Source organism: Mirounga leonina, unplaced genomic scaffold (genome assembly GCF_011800145.1).
Source record: "Mirounga leonina isolate KUSES-001 unplaced genomic scaffold, KU_Mleo_1.0 Mir_109, whole genome shotgun sequence".
Taxonomy (NCBI): domain Eukaryota; kingdom Metazoa; phylum Chordata; class Mammalia; order Carnivora; family Phocidae; genus Mirounga; species Mirounga leonina.
In genome coordinates, this window is record NW_023270244.1 from 1,678,796 (window position 1) to 1,701,353 (window position 22,558).

The following is a 22,558-nucleotide window of genomic DNA, read 5'->3' on the forward strand; positions in this document are numbered from 1 at the left end:
AATCCTTAAAACTAGAGTATTTCTAGATTCTATTTACATAGATTTAAACCACAGTAGCCCCATAATTCATCGATAACAATCAGGGTGAAGTATAACTGGAATTGACCATTAAGTCACATCTGCAAGACGTGACACATTTACATGCTTAGCTCTTGGTAATAGCAGGCAAGTTTCCCAAGATGAGAAACCATAGAGTACTCCTCAGTGCTGGACTAGTTTCAAGAGATAAACTGAATGAAAGGATGACTCTCTGGGGGAAATTTCTTACAATGTTTCAAGTCTTGTACTTTGCAGAAGGGGCCTTTGGAACAAAAGTTAGTTAACTCAATATGAGCCAGTGATTCCACTTATGGAAAGCTGTAAAACTTTAGAAAAAAGGAAGAAGAAAGCTTCATCATCTTTTTATTTTAACAAGTCATTTTTTAAATGTAATCACCATCCATTATCGCTGCCATTTCATTTAGGAGGAAGAAGGAATCTTTTAATAAGGAAATAGTGAGAAGGATACATCATTTGAGAATAAAATGTAAGATAGAAAGAAGATAGTGGGAACCTAATACACACACACAGAGGATCAGTGCCTTTATATTCATTTCGCCTTCAGTGAAAATGTTTCTTGAAACTAAAATTGTCTGTCAGTTGGTGTTTGGGAGCCATTATTACTATTACTACATTCCGTCTGGGAGATGAAAGTTGACGAGCTGGTTGAGCTGAAAGTCCTTGGCTAAATGTTCAGTAGTAGGCAGCTGGCTCAGAATGGTCTAAGGACGGTAGATGGCAGGGTGGGGCACCAAGAGGGGAACAGCTCTCTCCTTCCCAGCGTACGGTATTCAGGGTTCTTACAAGATATTCTATTCTCCCAGCCACAGTTTTGGCACAATGGGAACACATTCACTCAAAAAAATGTAAGAACCTGTATATTAGTGAATAGCCCTACAAACCAAAGTAAGGAGCAAAGAAAGTAAGGAAGATAAGGTTGGGATTTTGAGTACTGCAACCTCGTAAGTACAAAATGAAACAAAAAATATAAAATAATGTGTTAATAGCCATCCGCAAATCAGACCGATTGAGGTAATTTTCAGCCAATAAAGGGAATAAAAAGGGAAATGAAAATGAAAGTTCTAACTGAAAAAGTGTTTTGTTATGATCACGGGTGAATTAAGAAAATGACAAGAATGAGTTGTTATAAGGAGTCAGAAAGATCTACAAGTAGGTGATGAAATTGTTTCCTTCATCCCTCAGGGTGATTTAGGAAGAAACAAGAGAGCTAAATTTTTGCTGGCTGTTCAAATTAGCATGGAGGAAGAATACACTTCTTAAAATTTTAAAGTACGTTGGTAATATTATACTTAGGTCTGCATTCATCAAACAAAAACCTAAATATGTGACCACTGTCGTTCCTTCACTATTTACCCCTTGTCCCCTAGAGCAACACTGCACAATAGAAATACAAGGAGTCACACGTGTGAGCCACATATGGAATTCTAAACTCCCTAAGTAGGCACATTAGAAAAACAAAAAGAAGTAAAATTAATTTTAGCAATACATTTTATCTGACTCAATACATCTAAAACACTATCATTTCAACATTTCAATATCATTAATGAGACATTTTATAGTCTTTTGTTTTGTAGTAAGGCTTTGAAATCCAGTATGAATTTGTTACACTTCTAGCACATCTCAACTTGAACTAGCCACATTTCAAGTGCTCAAGAGCCACATGGGGCTGGGGGTTGCTTTGTTGGACAGCATGGCACTGGTGTCTCATACCATGGTAGAAGACACAGAGAGGATGACACACAATCCAAGAGCCAAACCAGAAGACAAAATAAACACACAAGAGTTCAATTAAAATCCAAGGTCACGGACAAGAGGCACCAAAAGAAAAGCTCAAATCATGTGTTGGGGATTTCAGAAAAAGGAGGGCACCATGGGCCAAAACAACTGAGCCTTGAACTGGGCCCTAAAGTATGATTATATCAACAAAAGAGATGAAAATTCTAAATGGAGGAAATGGAAACATAATGTGGTTTTCCAATTTATCATTATTATAAGATAGCTTTGAGAAAGAAATCATGCCTTTTGGGAAACAAATCAACTTCCATGCACTTATTTCTCCTAAAAAGTTTCAGGATCCCAAGAGTGGTAGGATGGCCAGGCCCACTGCACTGAAGCCGTAAGTAGGCTGACAGTGCAGTGAGAAGAAAAAAAAAAAAAAAGAATAGAACAGTAAGCAGGTTGTATGCCTGCAGCACAGCAAGCATTTCCTAACAGAGCAGATGACTGGGCCATGAGAGTCTTACCCCTCTACCCACAATGCAGGGAGCCCAGCAAACTCTTATAGGTTTCTCACCCCTTCCTCCTGCTGAGACCAGAATTTCAAGTTCATCTCCCTAAAGGAAGAGAAAGGCACTAAGGAGCCAAACCCACTCTTACCCTTGATCTCTTGCGTACTGACTGCCTTACTGGTTGGTTGGCTTGCTGATCTACAGAGAGTACGGAAAGCTGAAGCAAAACCCGGAGTTATTCTCACCAAATCCTGGAAATGCCTAGCATCCTGGGAACTGGCCAATGCGACAGAATCCTTGTAAGAGGCAGAAATTCAGTCCTACTGGAAGGAGTTAACAGTGCTTGGGAGTAAAATCATCCAGAGAGCCTCCAAAGCAACTCTGCCAGCCCTCACAACTCATTTAGCAAGCCCAGCTGGCAGTAGTGACTCACCGTATTAACCTGAGGGCGGATTTATTGACTCATTATCAGTTTGCAGGCCTTTGGAGGAATTAAGGAGAAAAGGGAGGGGAGAGACTGTTGACTCTGCTTTGAGTACAAAAATAGGGAACAAAAGGTCTCCCTGCTGTTTCAGCAACTCTGTTGTCTGAAAAATGGCCCCGCCCTTCTTGAATTTGAAGAATGACATCTAACCGAAAAGTGTTTTAGCTCATCCAAAAACAATGCAGGGCCACGAACAGCCCTTGAGTTCAGTTCCATCCCTCCTATATCAGGCATGTTTCAACCAGAGAAACAGAACCAGAAGATATGTGTTAAGAGATTTATTGCAAGGAACTGGCTTATGCAATTGCGAGACCCAGCTAGGCAAGTACAAAACCCATAGGGCAGGCCATCAGGAAGGGCAGCTTGAAACTCTCTGGCACAGGCTGAAGCTATAGTCCAAAGATGGAATTTCTTCTTCTGGGAAAGTTCATTTCTGCTCTTAAGTCTTTTTAAATGGAGTGAATCAAGTTCACCTAAATTATCTAGGATAATCTCCCTTACTTAAAGTCCATTGATGACGGACTTTGAGCACAACTATAAAATACCTTTACAGCGGGGCGCCTGGGTGGCTCAGTCGTTAAGCGTCTGCCTTTGGCTCAGGTCATGATCCCGGGGTCCTGGGATGGAGCCCCCTGGAGCGTCGGGCTCCCTGCTCAGCGGGAAGCCTGTTCTCCCTCTACCCCTCCCCCTGCTTGTGTTCCCTCTCTCACTGTGTCTCTCTCTGTCAAAAAAATAAATAAAATCTTTAAAAAAATTTTTTTAATTTAAAAAATTAAAAAGTAAAATACCTTTACAGCAACACCTACACTGGTGTTTGACTAACGGGAATATAGCCTAACCAAGTGGACATTGACCATCACATCTCCCAACGCAATGCCTCCTTCTGCAGCCAGATTTACTCTACCAGAATGCATCCCGAGGTGCACGCTGCAGGCCTTTGCACGGAGGGACTCCGTGTGGATGGCCTGCTCCCTGATGGCCCACCATGCACAGCCCATCCGCCCATCTGGCCCACCTCACAACCCATCTCTATAAAACTCCAGACATTGCTTTGCTTTTGCACTTTTGAAGCCTCAAATTGTCAGTAAGCCTTTTTTCTTTCTCTTCCCTGAAACTAAAATCCCTTATCAGCACAGGGGATGTCTTCTGTCTTGGAATCCTGAGCATGGAGGAGACTCTATGGATGTGTGTAATGGAGGTGAGCTCATTTACTATGTATAACCCAAATTCCCAGCTTTATTCATCCCAAGGATCATCTGGACAAGCAAATAATTCAGATGAGAGGAAGAAGTATTTTCTCCCCGATTATTCAAGTTTCAAAGAGAAGGAATGAAAAAGATGATAAAGAGTGTAAAGAAGTGCATGTCTTGCACTGTTCGGATATGCTACTGTGAGCTACCGTCCAAGTCTAGGTTTGCCAGAGAAAAGGGGTAGGCCTTTAAATTTGAGATGTTCAGACACAATCTTCCCAAAGTTCCAGTTCTCCCTCCAGCCCATTGCCCCAGAAATATCTTTGTCTCTCATTCTGAAGGGTCCCTTTCTTTTGCAGCTTCCACAGTTTGGTTGGAACTGCTTGCAAAAGTAATTTTATTTGCAGCTGATTCTTGTCCTCTAATAGCTAATATATGTTGAGCACCTGCCATATACCAAACCCCATCTCAATTATTCTACACAACAATCATATAAGGTAGTACTTTTATTGTCCCCAATTTAAAGACGAAGAAAAAGGCTGAACAGATGCCACTATTCGTCATAGAGAATGTGCTTTATCTTGGGCTTCATCTTCATGTGGGCATCTTGAGCACTAAAATTTAAGGACAATAATGCCTACCTCAGTGCAATGTGGTGAGGATCAATTAAGATCAAGTAAGTGAAAGTGGCTGGTATTGAGACAGGCATACAAGGGGCGGTTAGTGAACGTAAGGGACAAGCACAAGAACGGTAGAATATAGATGTTGCTTGACAAATGTACTTATTCTTCTCTGCCTTGCTCAGTTATAAAACTCCAGGCATTGGATCACAGAACTGAGGATGACACCTACTATGTTTTCTCTGGACAAAACTGGGTAAAGACAATAACTCATGTTTCTCAGATATAATAGGGTCTGCCTGCATCATAATCATCTGGGGAGTTAATTAAAATGAAGACGCCCAGAACCGCTCCCCATCCCCACCCCACTGCACTGATCGGTAGGCAATTGTCTTTTTAGACAAGCTTGAGTAATTCATACATACTCCTGAATTTAAGAGCAAATACAGGGGCACCTGGGTGGCTCAGCTGGTTAAGCATCTGCCTTCGGCTCAGGTCATGATCCCGGGGTCCTGGGATCGAGCCCCGTGTCGGGCTCCCTGCTCGGCGGGGAGTCTGCTTCTCCCTCTCCCTCTGCCCCTGCTCCCCCTGCTAGTGCTCTCTCTGTCAAATAAATAAATAAAATCTTTAAAAAAAAAGAGAGCAAATACACACACACACACATATATATGTATGTATAAAGCCCATCTTTATCAAAAAGTGTATGAATCTATATACACATATGTATATATTATATTTTATCAAAAAGACACAAAGATGTCCATTTATGTGTTTTTTTCACCAGAATCAGAGTCAGTGGACACTATTTTTCATCTTTTACATAGCATGAGCAGTGCTACCACCAAGCAGAAACCTACAGTAGCTCCCTTTACAAAGTCAAAGCAAATCATACATTGGAGAATTATCAAAAAGTGCAAGGTTGAAATCTAAGTCAAGAGGGCTTAAGCCAGTGGTAGTTCCCAACTGAAAATCACTTTTTGGGCTTACAAAAATTCACATATGTGGGCCCCATTATAGACTGACTGAATTAGAATGTCTGAGGGTCGAATAGTGGCCTTTACATGCTTAACCATTTCTATAGATGATTCTAGCTACCTCCCTGGTTCAGGAGGAGGTGCTGCTGATAACCATTTGGGTTACCAACACGAGCTATACTTTTCCCATTTCCAAGGTAGTATTAATTTGTTTATTTCTCTGTAGAACAAAGTTGTCAACAAAGGGCTGATATGGTTCACACACTGCTAGACACCTCTTGCTAATACTTCGTTATCATGGTTTCCAGGACCTGTCCTTTAATTTATGCTCTGAAGAGCCAAGGGAGGCTCTTCATGTTCAGCAGACACAGACTAAAGTGCTCACACCTGTGCACACACACACACCTATCAGCAGTAGCTCTTCAGCCATCATTTTTTTCCTACCACTCCCTCATTCTTAAACCCTTTGGTCTCTTTATTCTATGTTCACCTTCAAAGGGTATGATTAGCTGATCCAAGTGCCTCCTCATCTAGCTGATGAGCCTGAAGTTAAGTGGGACTTATACAAGGTAACTCAGCTAAATAATCTTAGTACCAGGACTTGAACTAGCATTTGGCTTCAATTCAACGGTCCCCCCAGTACTTGTTTTCTCCCCTGACCTTTGGAGGTATGCTCTATTTTTGTAACCCCTCCGTGCAGGGCTGGTTTCGTGGCCTTAAGACCACTGTGGCTGCACAGAGCTCAGCTCTTACAAGGGTCATGCACTTGATTTACTGCTCTGCTGTTGCTGTCTTGAAATTCTTAATTTTTAACAAAGGGCCTTGCATTTTTATTTTGCAGTGGGGCCTGCAAATTACATAGCTGGTCCTGCCTACAAGTTAAGGGGGCCGCTCATGGCCCTTGAAGCAGAGGGAGCTTGGAGAAAGTGCAGAGCTGCAGTTCAGTTTCAGAGTCTCAGCCTGAGTTCTGACCACCAGGGCCCCACCCATCCCTAAGGAGCTCTCAGCTTCTCTGAACCCTCAACTCCTACCTGGACAGAGTTAGTGAAAAAACTTGCTCTCTGAGTATGTGCTAACTGAGATATCATTTCCATTATCCCTGACCCTTGCTGGAAGATGAGGTAATGACATTTCTGTTTAACTTAGTATTTGTGAGGCGCCGGGGTGGCTCAGTCGTTAAGCGTCTGCCTTCGGCTCAGGTCATGATCCCAGGGTCCTGGGATCGAGTCCCTCTCCCACTCTCCCTGCTTGTGTTCCCTGTCTCGCTGTGTCTCTGTCAAATAAATAAATAAAATCTTATAAAAAAATGTAACTTAGTATTTGCTAATAGAAATGGTGACCAATTGGAGAACATTAAAAAATTCTGTCCTCTTCATACCAGATCATTTTCTAGAAATCAATACCTGCAAACCCCTATATTAACATATCAGTTATCATCCATTTGTACTTTGCAAACAACCTGCATTTTGAAAAACTCTCTCAAACAAATCTTGAGCAAACTCTTCCTGTTTCTCTTGAGTTCATAATGACAGTATTATTTTCATTTGTTAGTTATGTTTAGTTATCTTATCTGGCATGACCAGATGATCCAGCATTGTTTTTCAAGTCTTGCTTTTAATTTAACAAGGTAATACATTAATTGGAAGCAAATGTTTATGTTTTGTTTTAAGAAGTCCCCTTTAGTGATCAGGAAAGACACTATGTTCAAATGAAGGTACGGCTAGTGCATTTTGTTTTCATGAAATCATTTCAGAGCTGAAAAGTACCTTACAAATCACCACATTCAATGTCCTTATTTTCTCTGTATATTCCCATAGAACAGAGATTGTGATTTGCTCAATGAACCATGTCAACTTCATAGTACACAGGAAGAGACTCCAGGGCAACTGACTCCAAACCATCCTGGCATACCTGTGCTTAAATAGTTCCAAGTAAATTATGTGATCATTAAATACTGCTGCAGAGTTCAAACTATTACTTCAGAAACTGAAGTGCCATATGATTTTCATCCTTTAAAGGTAAATGAAAATCTTCTACTGTTCTAAAGATGATAGGAATCATTATTACATCATATATAAATGTTTATGAAGAACATCTCTCTTGGAGACAAAATACATCACATCTATGTCATGCATAACACTGCATTAGAATTCTGAATAGAATCGCCATTGTGAGATGGGACTACCCCTTGCCATGTCACACTTCTCTTATGAAGGGGACACAAATGATGTTCATACAATTTGATTGCAATGTACCTAAATTGCAGAGGAGTAATTTTGAATCATACAGGAACTGTTTATGACTGCCTGACATCATGTGGCCCTTTGGTCACCAGCATTCACTGGACATGCCTGGATCTATGCCATCATGTTCATGTGTCATTCGTACTCATGGAAGTATGTGTGTCTCTCACTAAACTGTGAGTCCCTTAAGGGCAGGAACAGTGTGTTTACTATCCATCTTTTTATAAGCATCTAGTACACTGACTGGCACATAACAGCAAATAAATGGATAAAGAGATGAATGAAGATCTTATGGAACCCTGTATTTTCACATAGATTTATTATAGTGAAAGGGTACTACAATCTCAATGAAGGCAGGGAAATATGTTATACTTAAAAAAAAATCCTCCTATGCCTTGCACAGTGTTAGTGATGCAACAAAACTAATTAAATGATAAAGGAGTGAGGAGAAGCATAAATTTATCCACTTACTTGCAAGCAAGCCAACTCCACTTGCAAGGGATCCGACCCAGGCTGTTTTTCCTTTCCCTTCACCAAAGGTGTCCAGCCATTCTATGTACAAGACTCCAACAGCCAATGGAGATCCGTAACACAAAAACTGAGTGAAAAAGGAGACAAGCACAATCACCCAGCCCCATCCACCATCAGGTGACTTTTTAAATTCCATCGTAAGGTCAGATCAAAGAGGTGTTCCTCTGTAGGTCCTAAGCAAAAACAAAAAGGAAAGAAAAGCATATTTAGAGTATAGTAGGGCACAGTATTTTGGATTAAAAATATCTCCTCCTAAATTAAGTCATAAAAAGCTTCTCTAAAAATACACATGGAAAAGCATAAAATATCACTGACATATCAACTTTAAAATTTTCACTGATGATTTGAGTAAAGAATACATCCACATGGTTCAAAAAAATTTTTTTAATTATAAAAAGGCACAGAGTGAAAACTTTGTCCCCATTCACCAGGTTTGGTCTTTTGTCACATGTTGGCTTCTCCAGGAAGCAGACTCTTAGTAAGAAGAAGGTTTTTGGAAACTGTTTTATTCCTATGGAAGGTAACAGGCAGGAGAGGAAAAAGGTAAGCTGCCATGCAGTGTCAAGGAAGGGAACTTCTAAAGAGTTGCTCTGACTTAGGCACGGAGAGTTGGCCCATCACACCCCCATGTTGATCATTCACCAGATTCAGGCCGTCCAGGGAGTGGGCATGACCATAGGTCTCCCTTCAAATGAGGCAGTCATTCCAGTAGGGCTGTCAGCTGAAGGCACCCTGCCAACAGTACTGTGAGCAGCTAGGGCAAGGAATCTCTCAGTCCCAAAGAGAGTCTGGAGGGGAATTGGCAGCACATCACAACATCCACCAACTCGAGTCTCCTCCCAGAATTTCTTCATGAATATACAAGGAATTTTCCTCTTTTTTGACAAAAAGCAGCACATTGTACATTCTATTCCAAACCTTGTCTCATGCCCGTAACATCCCCAGGATTTTTCCCTATCAGTACATAGACAGCATCCTTAGTCATTTTTTTCTTAACAAGCATGAAGTATCTCACTATATGACTGCACACTTATTTATTTACCAAATAGGCAAAACATTACAAGAGCCTTTTAGTCCCTTTAGATGTTTGGCTATTGCTATCACATGTTATCTAGTTTATTATCTAGATTATTATCTAGTTCAAGAATGAAAAAGAGGGACCAAAAGTATGTAGCCCACACCTAACTATTTCCCACCTAACTCCCATATCCTCCACAAGAAACCAATGCTTCTTGTTTCTTTTATATCCTTCTAGAGTTTGTTTATGCAAACATTGCTAACTCAAATATAGATTTCCTCTATTTTTTACACAAAAATAGCATGATATATACATATGTATCTGTATATGTCTTGCTTTTTTTCACTTGACAAACATCCTGAAGATCTTTCCCATCGATACATAGCGACCTTCCTTATTCTCTTCTTTGTGCTGCCTTGTGTTTCAGTACAGAGCTTTCTCTTAATTCAACCAGTTCCTTGTGATTTACAATGAAAACAACTCTGCAGTGAATAACCTTACATATACATACATCTTTTTCCATATATGCACATGTTAGGTAAAACCCAAAAGAGGAATCGCTGAGTCAAAAGGTATGTACATTGTAATTGTAACTAGAATTACAAAATTGGCTTCAAGGGAGTAAACCAACTTATGTCATCCCCAGCAATTTGTGGTGTGTCATAAAACTTTTGGATTTTTGCCAATTTGGTAACAGTAAAACAGTATTTCGTTATAGATTGAACTTGCATTTTCCAGCATTCCCTGAATATAGTATGTCATTTCATAGATGAAAAGCCATTTGTAATTCCTATCTAATTCTTGGGTATGTATATATGGGTATATTTCTGGATTTTCCATTCTGCTCCATCAGTCTGCCTATTCACTCACCATTACCACATTAGTTTAAAGTTTAAGGTAAATTTGTAAATTGATTTAAGGCAAACTGATCCTTTTATGATGTTGAGTCTTTCTATCAAAGAACATGGTATGCCTTTGTGTTTGTTCAAGTCTCCTATTGTGTTCTTAATGTTTAAAGTTTTCCCTAACATTTTTTTATTTTAAATATTCTATTCTTTTTGCTAATATTATAATTGGGGTTATTTCTTTGTCTTTTGTTTGTGTGTATAAAAGTTATTGATGTCTATATGTTAATTTTGTGTCTCACTACCTTACCAAATTCTCTTGTTTGCAGTAGATTTTTGGACAATTCCCTTGGGTATATACAATATATAATACAATAAAGTTACACAATCAACTAAAAACAGTGATAGTTTTACATTTTTATTTTGAATTTTTATACTTCAGATTTCCTTCTTTTGCCTTTGCTTCGAACAGGGTATACAGGATGATGTTAAATAATAAGGGTATGTGTCTCTGTCTGGTTCCTAACTTAGTGGGAACACTTCCAAATGCCAAGGTGCTACCTCTGGGGCTTAAATCAATTTATTTCACAAATTAAGAAAACAGTTATATTTCTCTATCTTTGAGTGTTATTATAAAGGATGCTTACTATGTTTTATCAAATGCATTTCTGGTGCACAGGGAGATATTTATGATCTCCTCCATAAAACTTTTAATGTAATAAAATCTGTATTTTCTTTTTTTTTTTAGATTATTTATTTATTTGTCAGAAAGAGAGAGATAGAGAGAGCACAAGCAGTGGGGAGCAGCAAGCAGAGAGAGAAGCAGCCTCCCCGTTGAGCAGGGAGCCTGATGTGGGGCTCGATCCCAGGAGTCCAGGATCATGACCTGAGCCGAACGAAGGCATACGCTTAACTGACTGAGCCACTCAGGCGCCCTCAAAATGATATTTTAAAAGAATTTGAAAATATTACTTCTTTCAAAGTTCTAAAACAGTTTACATGGCATGGATTAGGAGGCCCAAGCCTCGACCTCCCTGCCCCCACAGGGCTTCCCACTTAATCTACACCTCCTATGTCTCTGCACCATGTCAGGTTTACAGTTTCAACAGAGTCTTCTTTGACCACAGATTTTTCTAAGCCATTCCCTTGGCTGTGGTTTCATCAGATAATAGCTAAAGACAGTGGAAAATATCATTCATCCATTCATGCATGTCCCTAATTAGATGGTGGAGCATTTGGCTACCTTAAGAGAGTCATAGTTACACCCATCAATTTATCTGGGCTTCAGTGAATTTCTTCACTTTGACATTCAGAACACTAGGCAAAAATCATGTCACCACCCACCACAGGCCTTTGTATAAATTAACTTTCAGTATTTCATAACTGAAAACTGGAAGATGTTACAATTTGCGCACAAGACTGTAGAGTCCAAAAGCCAGCCTCTCAGACCAAATGATTGTGTTAGCAGACAGAATACTGCAAACTTCCAAATATCTAAATCCTTTGAAGTAATCAGATATGTCCCTTCATCAGAAATTAACTCTTTCTAGGGTCCTGGGATCGAGTCCCGCATCGGGCTCCCTGCTCCTTGGGAGCCTGCTTCTCCCTCTGCCTCTCTGTCTCTCATGAATAAATAAATAAAATTTAAAAAAAAAAAAAAAAAAAAAGAAATTAACTCTTTCTAGTAAAAGCAAACAACATAATTCTGGTCCTTCTAATGACAATTTGGTACTTTGCAATTTTTCTTGGTCAAAATCCCTTTTAAAGAAAATATACTCTTGATTCCCTAAACTAGATACTATATAATAACAATAGCCAAAACTCTAAAGAGACTAAAGGGCTGTATGAGAACAAATGCATAAGAGACTGTCCTTCATTTAAATCTTAAAGTTACAGCACTTCAGGAAAAGTACACAATTACATAGGCAAAGCACCAGAATCATGAAGAAAGCTAGTATTTTCTGGAGGGTGGGAAGAGTGAACGGGTGAGGAGTATCTCCCTTGCCCCAGTGTACAGACTTAAGTAGACAGAAATGCCTTTATACACAAAATACCTTGGCCTTGCTTTACTTTGCCTTGCCTTGGGTGACATTTCAACACAAAGGACAAGAGCCAGAGAATTCTTCTCACCGTAAATATTTGGGAGAACAACCTTTGAAATATAAAGCTCCCGTGTATATCAACTCTGACTAGAAAGACAAGTTTTTATAAAGAGTTGGCCAACAGCTTCTGACCTTTAATTGTCTCATGGTTTGATATACATGTGATCTCTATAGAACATGCTGAAAAATACCATTTCATGATTTCTTGTTTTCTGTCAGGGTAACAAATACATTTCTCCTATAGTTTCCTCTATTCCTTAGGTGTTTCTCACCTAAGGAATTATATATTCTGCAAGGTGATTTCACGAATAGACTAATCTTTATTTTCCCCCCTTTTGTAATGGCTCCCAATTTCCTTTGGGGGACTTAGGTCTTCTCTGTGGGTAGACAGCTGGTAGGACTGTTGATCAAGATTCCTTGATCTTGATCTATAGAATGGCACCTGACCCCAGCAAGGGCAGCAGACCCTCTCTCCCAGGTTTCTGAATCTTAGGTGAAATGCCATAAGGAAAAAAAATGGACATTTGAAGTTTATTGATTGCAAAGGTAGCACATTGAAGAGACCCTCTGTCAGTTCCTACTACTTTGACTACCTAGGGGATACCCAAGATTGGCTTCTCCAGCTTTTCATTTCACTCTATGAGCAAACCCAATAAATTAATTTTGTTAAGTTACCTGGTGTTTTTTCTTTTACTTAGAACAGAATAAACAAATTTGAGTATGCAGTGATTTCAAGTTGGATTATATTAACTTTCTATACCCCACTTGTTTCCATTTGGGCCAAAGGGTAAGCTTAGGAATATAGTCTATGGCCGCGTATTATAGGAAATATAGATATGCCATAACTTTTTTCTGAAATTTCTTTATTATCCTTCCTATTCATATCTTATGATTCAATGTGATAAAAATCTCTCCTCTGGAATTTTTTTTTAAATAAAAACTTCAAATTAACTGAAATTTCCACTAAGCACACTTATACTAACGTCTACAGAAATACAGCATTATAAAAGTGATCTTTATTCAACAGGTTTTTTGATCACTTGCAAATTAAATTATATTGCACTAGATACCAAGGTAAATCAGAAGAAATATGACATGGCCTTTGCCCTCTAGGAGCTTACACCCCAGTTAGGAAGGTAAGATAGCATGTGATCTTTGAGTGCCAAAGAGGTGGCCAGCTATTAAACGTTTGGGAGTCAGAAGGAAATGAAAGTGGGAGTGGAAGGCCTTATAAAGTAGGTTGGTCCTAAAGAACAATGGAGAGATTCAGGAAAGCGTGGCGCTGGCAAGAAAACAACATGAACTTGGGTGTGGAATCAGGATAGGCCTGCTACATTTGGTGGAAAGTAAAGAAGGCAGGTCTTAGAGGGCTCAAGGAGGAAAACAAGAGTAGAAAGGTAGCACCCTCCGTTGAAATTTAAGAAGAACATGTATCAGGAAGCCTATACTTACAACCCCAAGATAGGATTTTTTTTCATACTTTACATGATATATGCTGGCATTAATAACCCACTTATATTATCTAAGTGATGGATTTTTTTGTCCTAAAAAATAACAAGATCTGTAAACATCAGAGAGTGTTGTTTTATTTGGACTAGTGTTCCATGAGTATATTCCAAGTTTGGGGCTCTTACTCATTTAACTGTATGAAATTATGCTTCTAGGAAACAATACATTGTAGCATATTCTAGTACATTCTTTGAAAATTTAGAATCTTTTTAAATCAGAGTGTTCACAGACCCAGACTTTGCATGACAAGACACCTTATAAAACTCAAAATTATAAGCCATTTTGAGAAGACCATTCTTTGTCACACTACGATCTAAGGGAACATCACAAAATTAACATTAACTTATCATTTAAGTGTACTTCTTATTTTTAGTTTAAACATTAAATATGTTCTACATATTATAAACCTTGTTTGGAGTGCAGAGAGAGGACAGCATAAATAAAACTCACCATAACAAGATATTATTACTCAAGAAAATCAGATTATCATAGTATAAAGGACAGTATATCTCTTTTTAAAGACGCTAGAATTTGTTTTGTCAGAGGGCAAATTCCAAGCTACTTTCTTTGGAAAATGAAAGGGACTGTCTATGAAAATCTACATTTTACTCATGATTATTAAGTTCTAGTACCTTAGATTGCATTTAGTTCTGTGCAAATAATGCCAATCCTTTGTTATTTCCTTAAGCCTACACTGGCTGAAAATGTTTATTCTCCATATATAGGATCCCAGAATTACATATTTGACATTTATAAACATTCACTGTTAACACAGAAGCTTTCTGTTCCTGAAGTGTATACATACATAGTATACCATTTTTTGCCAAATTGGGAGTGATTTATAATTGATCTTATTTTGAGTTGATGGTCCCTCTTGGCCTTTGTTACCCCCCACAATAATCATTCTCTAATAACCCCTTTTTTACTGTGACCTACATCTCGGTAAAGATTCCTGATACATTTTTTGCTCAAATCATAGGCAGTAAAATCAGAACTTTTTTTTTTTTTAATCTCAATCACTGCCAAATTAGCTGGTGCTGAAGCTTTTTTTTTTTTTTTTTTTTTTGAATTAGGAGCCTAGGATCATGTGACTATGTCCTTGGTGGGCGAAATGGTTGATTCCAGGTTGGTTTTGTCTTGACCTGGTCATCCATCAGCTGTGTCAAAAGTCTAAGTCATCCTGGGCTTCGTGACCTTCCTCAGTTACATTGATGTTACTCTTGTTAAATGAAAGGCTCTAAACCACAGGCCAAGATGAAACACTGCCCTGTCAAGGTTGGGCACATGGTTTCTTTTTGGGGTAATGAAAATGTTTTCAAATTATTTTAAAATGTTTTTAAAGTAGATTATGGTACAGCTTGCACAACTCATGAGTAAAATCTTATTTCGACGCATAGCTCCTCGAACAAAAGAGTAAAAGAAAGCAAAGCTGCTTTCTGTTCAGGTGCAGGAATGACCACACATCATAAAAGAAGAATCTAAGCAATGAAAATGAAACATAAGTTCAGGGTTTCCGAAGTACATCAGTGGTGTTTGGATGTTTTATGTAGACACACAAGAAAGACATAAAGAAAATGATAAGAAGTGTGTTAACATTTTCAATTGCTTAATAGCTTCTCTTTATTCCTCTTAATTTTACCATAAAGATGGGGTAGAGAGGAAGAGGGAAATTTTCCTAGTATGTGGTTCCAGAATTTTAGGAGCTTTGTTATTACATATATATATTTGGCTTGCAATCTAGTCTATGCTACTTACCATGTTTTTGAGCCAATTACTTAATGTCTTTGAGCCATACTTTTCTAGTCTTAAAATGGGATTAACAGGGAATTTCAAGCAAAGCTCAGTGCCTAGCACACAGTAAAAAGTTTTAATAAATGTTAGCTATTATTTTAAAAACCATAAAGAATTCCTGGTCACTTGATAGCCTCCTTAAAGAGTAGTTACTAGTTACGTGAGAGAGTTTTATAGCAACTAGTTACTGAATCATATTTAAATCTAGGGTTTCTAAGACTTTTTAATCTTTAGTTATCTCTTTTTTTTTTTTAAAGATTTTATTTATTTATTTGACAGAGAAAGACACAGTGAGAGAGGGAACACAAGCAGGGGGAGTGGGAGAGAAGCAGACTCCCTGCCGAGCAGGGAGCCCGATGCGGGACTCGATCCAGGGACTCCAGGATCATGACCTGAGCCGAAGGCAGTCGCTCAACCAACTGAGCCACCCAGGCACCCTAGTTATCTCTTGATATTTAGAAAATTTAAACCAAGATCTGGATATTGCCAGATTCCAACTTGGAATAATTTTAAAATCATATTTACCACCAGATTGTTTCCTTTTATTGCAGGTTCAAGTCCTAAGCATTTTTAGTGTGTTAGAACCTCAGAAATTGCATTTTTTAAAAATCACTCTGTGATTCTGACGGAGGTCACCCACAGATGCATTCTGAAAACGGTTGCCCAGTCCCAGTGGCTCTTGACGGGAATCATCTGGGGAGCTTAAAATATCTGTGATGGACAGCCCACCCCGCCCTGATCTGGGGTAGGCCCCGACCCTCTCTGTCAGTCTAATGTGCAGCCAGGGTTGAGAATCACTGTCCTATAGGAGAGAACAACCTCTGACCAAACGTCACATCTTCTTTCCCAGTGGAGAAAGGATACGGGCGAGCGAGCGAGAGAGAGAGAGAGAGAGAGAGAGAAGAGGTTAAGAGCTGGGGATGAAGAGGGAGACTGGAACATGTGGAAACTGGTACCTGAGCCCACCCACCCCAGTGCGGCAGCCAGCACTTGGTTGTTCTTTTAGCTCAACCTCATCATTTATAAGATGGTCAAGGACAAAGCTTATTTACCCCCAAATCTCCATTGATCAAAAGCAAAAATTCCTATAGGAGTGAGGACCATGACGAAGTTATTTTCTTGATTTTCTATCAACATTTGAGAAAATGCAAAAGGGGATCATTGTCTATGATACAAAATTTTAAAAGATGATTACATCCATTTATCTGAAGATTTGCAAAAGGTTTTTTTAATGAAAATAGGAGAAAATAGTGTCAGAAAGTGTATCAACTCAAAAAACAACCTCCAGGGGCGCCTGGGTGGCTCAGTCGTTAAGCATCTGCCTTCGGCTCAGGTCACGATCCCAGGGTCCTGGGATCGAGTCCCACATCGGGCTCCCTGCTCGGCAGGAAGCCTGCTTGTCCCTCTCCCACTCCCCCTGCTTGTGTTCCCTCTCTCCCTGTCTCTCTCTCTGTCAAATAAATAAATAAAATTTTTAAAAAAAAAAAACCCTCCAACATGTTAATGTGCCCTAGTGAATTGGAAGGCTATAGACAAGTAAGCATCTCTCTCCAAAGAATCCTAACTTTACAAAACAAGAGAGCAGAATAATTGGACCTTCCCAGGAGAGCACGGCTTTTATTTTTCTAGCCACCCCAGTGCACAGAGGGAGAACAAAGGAATGGATGGTTGCCTGCTCACTCTTCATTTGTGACATTTGGCTCTGTCCCCACTGGTAGTGGCAATGCAATATATTAACCCCACACTTTGATGTGGCAACTCCCCAAAATCTGTTGGCTGGTTTCCAGGCTGGAGAATGAGCAGAGTCCACCCTTGTGTCTCCAAAGAGAGCAAATACACACCATTGCCAGCCAAAAGAGAGAAAAATCTTCCTGTCTCTTTCCCTCTGTCCCAAATGGCCAAGCCTGGGCACACTACTTCTAGAGAACCATTCGATGACCCATAATGCCACCCTTCTGCAGTACAGCAGCCCAGGAAAAACCTGCGAAGAAGCAACTCCAAAGCTCTCCTGGCAGTTGGTGCAAAAATGGACCCACTTCTCTGGGTCCAAGTCACATGCCCCAACAGAGGGCATCTGCAGTCCCCAGCCTCTGCCGTCCCCAACAGAGCAGGCCTGCGGTTGGCAGGTAAAACTAAGCAGATTCTAATGATGATGATAATGCTGCGGCTGATGGTGATAATTCTAAAAAAGCTGTCAGCAGAATGATGCAGTCACCTATTAATTGGTTCACATTAGCCAAGCAGTCTCTCAGTTTGAGGAAGGCAGTGGGAGGGAAGCTGGGATCTTCTAGTAATGGTATTATGTGGTCCCAAGAATGGTTAGTAGGATTCCCACTTTTCTGTTATGTCAGTAGCCATAGCTTCATACAAGTACATACACAGATATTTCCATCTATAAATACAGGAAGATATATATTCTAGAAAATTTAGCATAAGGAATAAGAGTGTGGGCTTGGGTCCTAGACAACCTGGGTGCATCTCCCATCTCTGATACGAGCCAAGAGTGTGACTTTCAGCAAGTTACTGTGGTATCTCTGTGCCTCACTTTCTCCATCCCTAAGAGGGGGGGTGATAGTACTTACTTCATCAGACTATTGTGATGATGAAATGAGTTAGTTTACGTAAAGCACTTAGCACAGTGCCTGGTACACAGTACTTTCAATGTAAATTATTATTTCTTGTCCTTTTAAACATAATTGTTTGTCATAAAAATATTATTTTTTATCTTGGCAGAGATCCTCTCAAAATCTGAAAGTACTATCACTACAAATACCACCGGCCAGAACAACCACGGCCCCCTCCCCCTTCCCTGTCACAACAGCGCGCACGCACACACACACACTCACACTCACTCCACTACCAAATTCCTCCCTCCAGAAAAAAAAAAAAAAAAAGGATATAGAAATAACATTTTCCACATCTCGGATAATTTCCTGACAGTAAGAAAAAGTCAGCAAATGGGAAGAGGGAAGTCTCAGTGCGGAAAGAACACAAGGACAAGGACCCTCTGCTCTTAGGTCACCAACAGCCAAGAAAAGACAAAACAAAGAGGTGCTGAAGTCCAAACGAGGTTTGCTTTCATCTTCTTTCTTTTGTTCTCTTTCTCCCTTTTCATTTCCTTCCTTCTTTTCCTTCCCAACTCAGGAAGCCACACAGCTTCCCAGCAACTTTCCCAGCCGCTGCCGTACTTGTGGGTAGAGTGGAGATGAGCACCTTTCAGCAGAGTTGACAAGCGACTTTTAAAATCAGCTCCTTCAGGCGCCTGGGTGGCTCAGATGGTTAAGCGTCTGCCTTCGGCTCAGGTCATGATCTCAGGGTCCTGGGATCGAGTCCCGCATCGGGCTCCCTGCTCCTTGGGAGCCTGCTTCTCCCTCTGCCTTTCTCTCTCGCTCTGTCTCTCATGAATAAAAAAAAAAAAAAAAAAAATCAGCTCCTTCGCCTCTTAAAGCACCACATGAACTCGAGCTTCTCTTTGTATTCTTCATACCCCAGTTTTCTATTCTTCCCAGTTCAAAAAACCACTTTCTTATTCCAAAGACTCCTAAGATCTTCCTTTCTAAACCAGTTCTCCAGATAAGTGGTAACTCTTTGTGCATCAAAGGGGCAAATGAAGAACCCCATATTAAGGTTGTATCTCCACTTGAGCTTGTTTCTAATCATCAAAGCATCCTAAGCACGCTTACTAAGCACGTACTTACACACTAAGCATTAAGATCTGTAGGGGACTGCAAACCTGACTACACAGCAGAATCACCTTGGGAGCTTAAGAATGACCCATGCCTGGGCCCACCCTCCAGCAATGAAAACAGGATCTCTGGAGGGGAGCCAGGTTGTTAGAGAGCTCCAGGTGATTTTAACATGTGGTTGCTGAGGAAAAGAAGGGGGCAACAGCAGTATAAGCCATCTTAAATAATTGCACATCCTAATGTACAATCATAAAATGAAAGACTTGGGTGCTTTTAGTTATTTAAATTGATTTTTTTTTTTTTTTACCCACTTCAATCATGGCTATGGAAAAATATTTCAAAATGTCCTTAAATCCCAAAAATGATACCAAACTTTCTTAGGTATTCCCTAAACAGTGGACTTAAGAAAAATTTCTAAGGTTTAAATGTACTACTACTTAGTCATATCATGGAATAACTTCTAATTACCATTTTCTATTAATATTTTCTGTATATCAGACACAGTGCCAAGGACTTTCAAATGTTATCCTTTTTTTTTTAAGATTTTATTTATTTATTTGAGAGAGCGGGAGAGTGAGAGAGAGAGAGAGAGAGCATGAGCGCAAGAGCACAAGTGGGGGCAGGTGCACAGGGGGGAAAAGTAGACTTCCCACTGAGCAGGGAGCCCATCACCGTCACCGGGGTCTTGATCCCAGGACCTTGGGATCAGGACCTGATCTGAAGGCAGACACTTAACTGACTAAGCCAGCTAGGCACCACTCAACAGTTGTCTTTTTAATCTGTGTACAACTCTACATAAAACTTAGGTCGGTATTAATAATCCTCATTCTACGCCACTGTCCCTTGGCTTTTTGTCAAATTCTGTTTAAAGGTCTCTCCATTTAACCTGGGGAGTTATCACCTAATATAGATTCATAAAGTAGTCTGTACAGTTGCATTCTTTTACTTCAGGAAGTTGATGGTAAACTTTTTTTTAATGGATATTCTTGGATTTTAAAACTTTTTAATGGATATACTTTATTTTTTTAAAGATTTTATTTACTTTGAGAGAGAGAGAGAGAGAGCGTACAAGCTAGGGGTGGAGGCGCAGAGGCAGAGGGAGAGAATCTCAAGCTGACTCCACGCTGATATGGGTCTCAGTCTCATGACCCAGAGATCATGACCTGAGCCGAAACCAAGAGTTGGATGTTTAACTGACTGAGCCACCCAGGCACCCCTTTAATGGATATACTTTAATATGACTAAATTTGCTAACATCATCCAGGGGCTTACAATGAACAAACTGATGTCTAAATAATAATAATATTTTGACTACTTCAGGACCTTTGAGAAAAATACACAGAATATCATGGTCTTCAAATCTCCCTTGGCGTTTATTCTTAAAAGTCTTTACCAAAGACACTTCTATTAATTTCATAAAAGTTTTTAATACTTTCATAGCACAAAAAAAACACTAAACACTACTAGTCAAATCAATATACATTTAGAACCAGCATTAATCACCCTATACTCCCATGCTACGTTGCTTACACCTCTCTTTTCTTCTTATTTCATTCTGGCGTGCATTATAATTAGCCATTTACTCGCCTTCTTCCCTTTCTCTTCACTAACAAAAAATTCCTGCACTCAGGGCACATCTTACATTCTTTAGGTTCTTTCTGCATCTACGCATAAAATAGGCACTCAATCAATATTTGTGGAATGTAATAGAAAAGAGTATTAAGCTACAGTTTGGGAAGCAATGCCAAGCGGTGGGCTGGAGCAGTGCTGTCCATACTGCAACGCATCCCAGGTCATGAAATCAACTGTGGATTGTGAGTACAATTTTTTTTAAATTGGAATTTAGAATAGAACAAAATAGGTAAGAATCGGAAATGTAAGAAAGCTCCTACATGGTGGTGAGGGCTCAGTGGCAGTTTGGGAGACCGTGCCTCAGTGTTTGTGCCCGTGAGTGTGTGCAGGGCTGGGCCCACAAACACATTCCACTGAAGTTCAAGGTCAAAACCGCCGCAAGTCCCTGCGCTAGAACACGGACCCTGGAGTCATTTCTCTGGGGTTTGTGGTTGAACTCGGCCATTAGCCGCGTGACTCACAGCGAGTTCACAACCTTCCCAGTTTCTTCATCTATAGAATGGAAATAGTAAGAACTCCATCCTCCTAGGATTTTTAGGACGAATATAGGAAAGAATCCCTACGAAACACGAGGCCCGGGGCTTGGCAGAGAGTGAGTGCTTACAGTTCTCATTACTGTTGTTGCACTTTTCACAGGTTTTCTTAGAAAAACTTGAAAGAACAGGCTCCCTGCCTCTGCTTTCTCACCTCCTGATGATTCCTCAACTGTTCTCTGGTTCCCACGTGTCCACACAAGAGAAATGTTCTGGCTGCGGAGCCCCCAGCGCCTCAGCCCAGGGTCAGGTCAGGCTTGCACTCCACCACCCTCCTGACAGTGCCCCCCATCTCTTCTTCACTGCAAACCAGGGCCCCCCTGGCTTTCCAGACCCACCTGACCCTACAAGCTCTCTAGCCTCACCGAGAGACCGCATGTCAGCAAAGGGTGGAGTCCCAAGTCTCCGTCCCCAAGTCTGCCCTCTCTTCAGAACTCCAAACCCACGTGTCCAACCCATTTCTTACCATTTTCTCCATCAAGATCCCACCTGGCTGTGCTCAGGCCCCATTCAACACAGCCATAATTCCTCCTCCTCCTCCTCCTGAATTTCATCTGGAAAACCAACACAGGCCAGGCTTTCCTTTGCCCAAGCAGAAATCCCCGTCTTCATCCCCCCCGCCCCTCCTCCCCGGTTTCCCATGTCAGCCAGGACCGGCCTGCCGACCACGAGCTCTGCAGGCGGACTCTTCCTCTACTTCTTCTTTGCAAACCCCTCACGGCCACCTACTCATGGACCCTTCTGCCCTCTCCCCACTGCAGTGCATCTGGCAGGCTGCTGCCAAACCAGGCTTCTCACTCATCATCTCAAGTTCTGCCTCCAACTTCTCAAATCTCTCAGCGGTACCTCACCACCCACAGTCTGTCCATAGCAGAGCACAAGTTTTCTGCTTAATTCGTGAGTATAAGCACATAAGAAAATCCAAGATTTTTCCTTCCTTCATGGAGCTTACAGCCCCATCAATGAATAACATTATTCAAAACTTATAAAGGAAAATGAAAAATTGGTTTTACAAATCCATGTTTTGTCCATACATTAGATATTTACATCTTTAAATACCCAGCAAGTTACTAGATTCCTTTTGTTTTCCTCTAATGATTTGCAACAATCCA

General features: G+C 40.3%; 1 protein-coding gene across 6 annotated transcripts in view; it reads right to left on the reverse strand.

Moving 5' to 3' along the window:
- Nucleotides 1-22,558, reverse strand: part of LOC118019947 (monocarboxylate transporter 9-like) — a 51,761-nt gene that overhangs the window by 20,268 nt on the left and 8,935 nt on the right. For 2 of the 6 annotated variants that reach the window (XM_035019689.1, XM_035019679.1), the window contains exon 1: nt 8,271-9,957. In XM_035019689.1, the coding sequence (XP_034875580.1) occupies nt 8,271-8,466 (196 nt within the window). In that variant the 5' untranslated portion in view covers nt 8,467-9,957. Of the gene's footprint in view, nt 1-8,270; nt 9,976-18,808; nt 18,922-22,558 lie in introns of those variants that run through there. The other 4 variants (XM_035019669.1, XM_035019662.1, XM_035019716.1 and 1 more) reach the window with 4 other exon arrangements.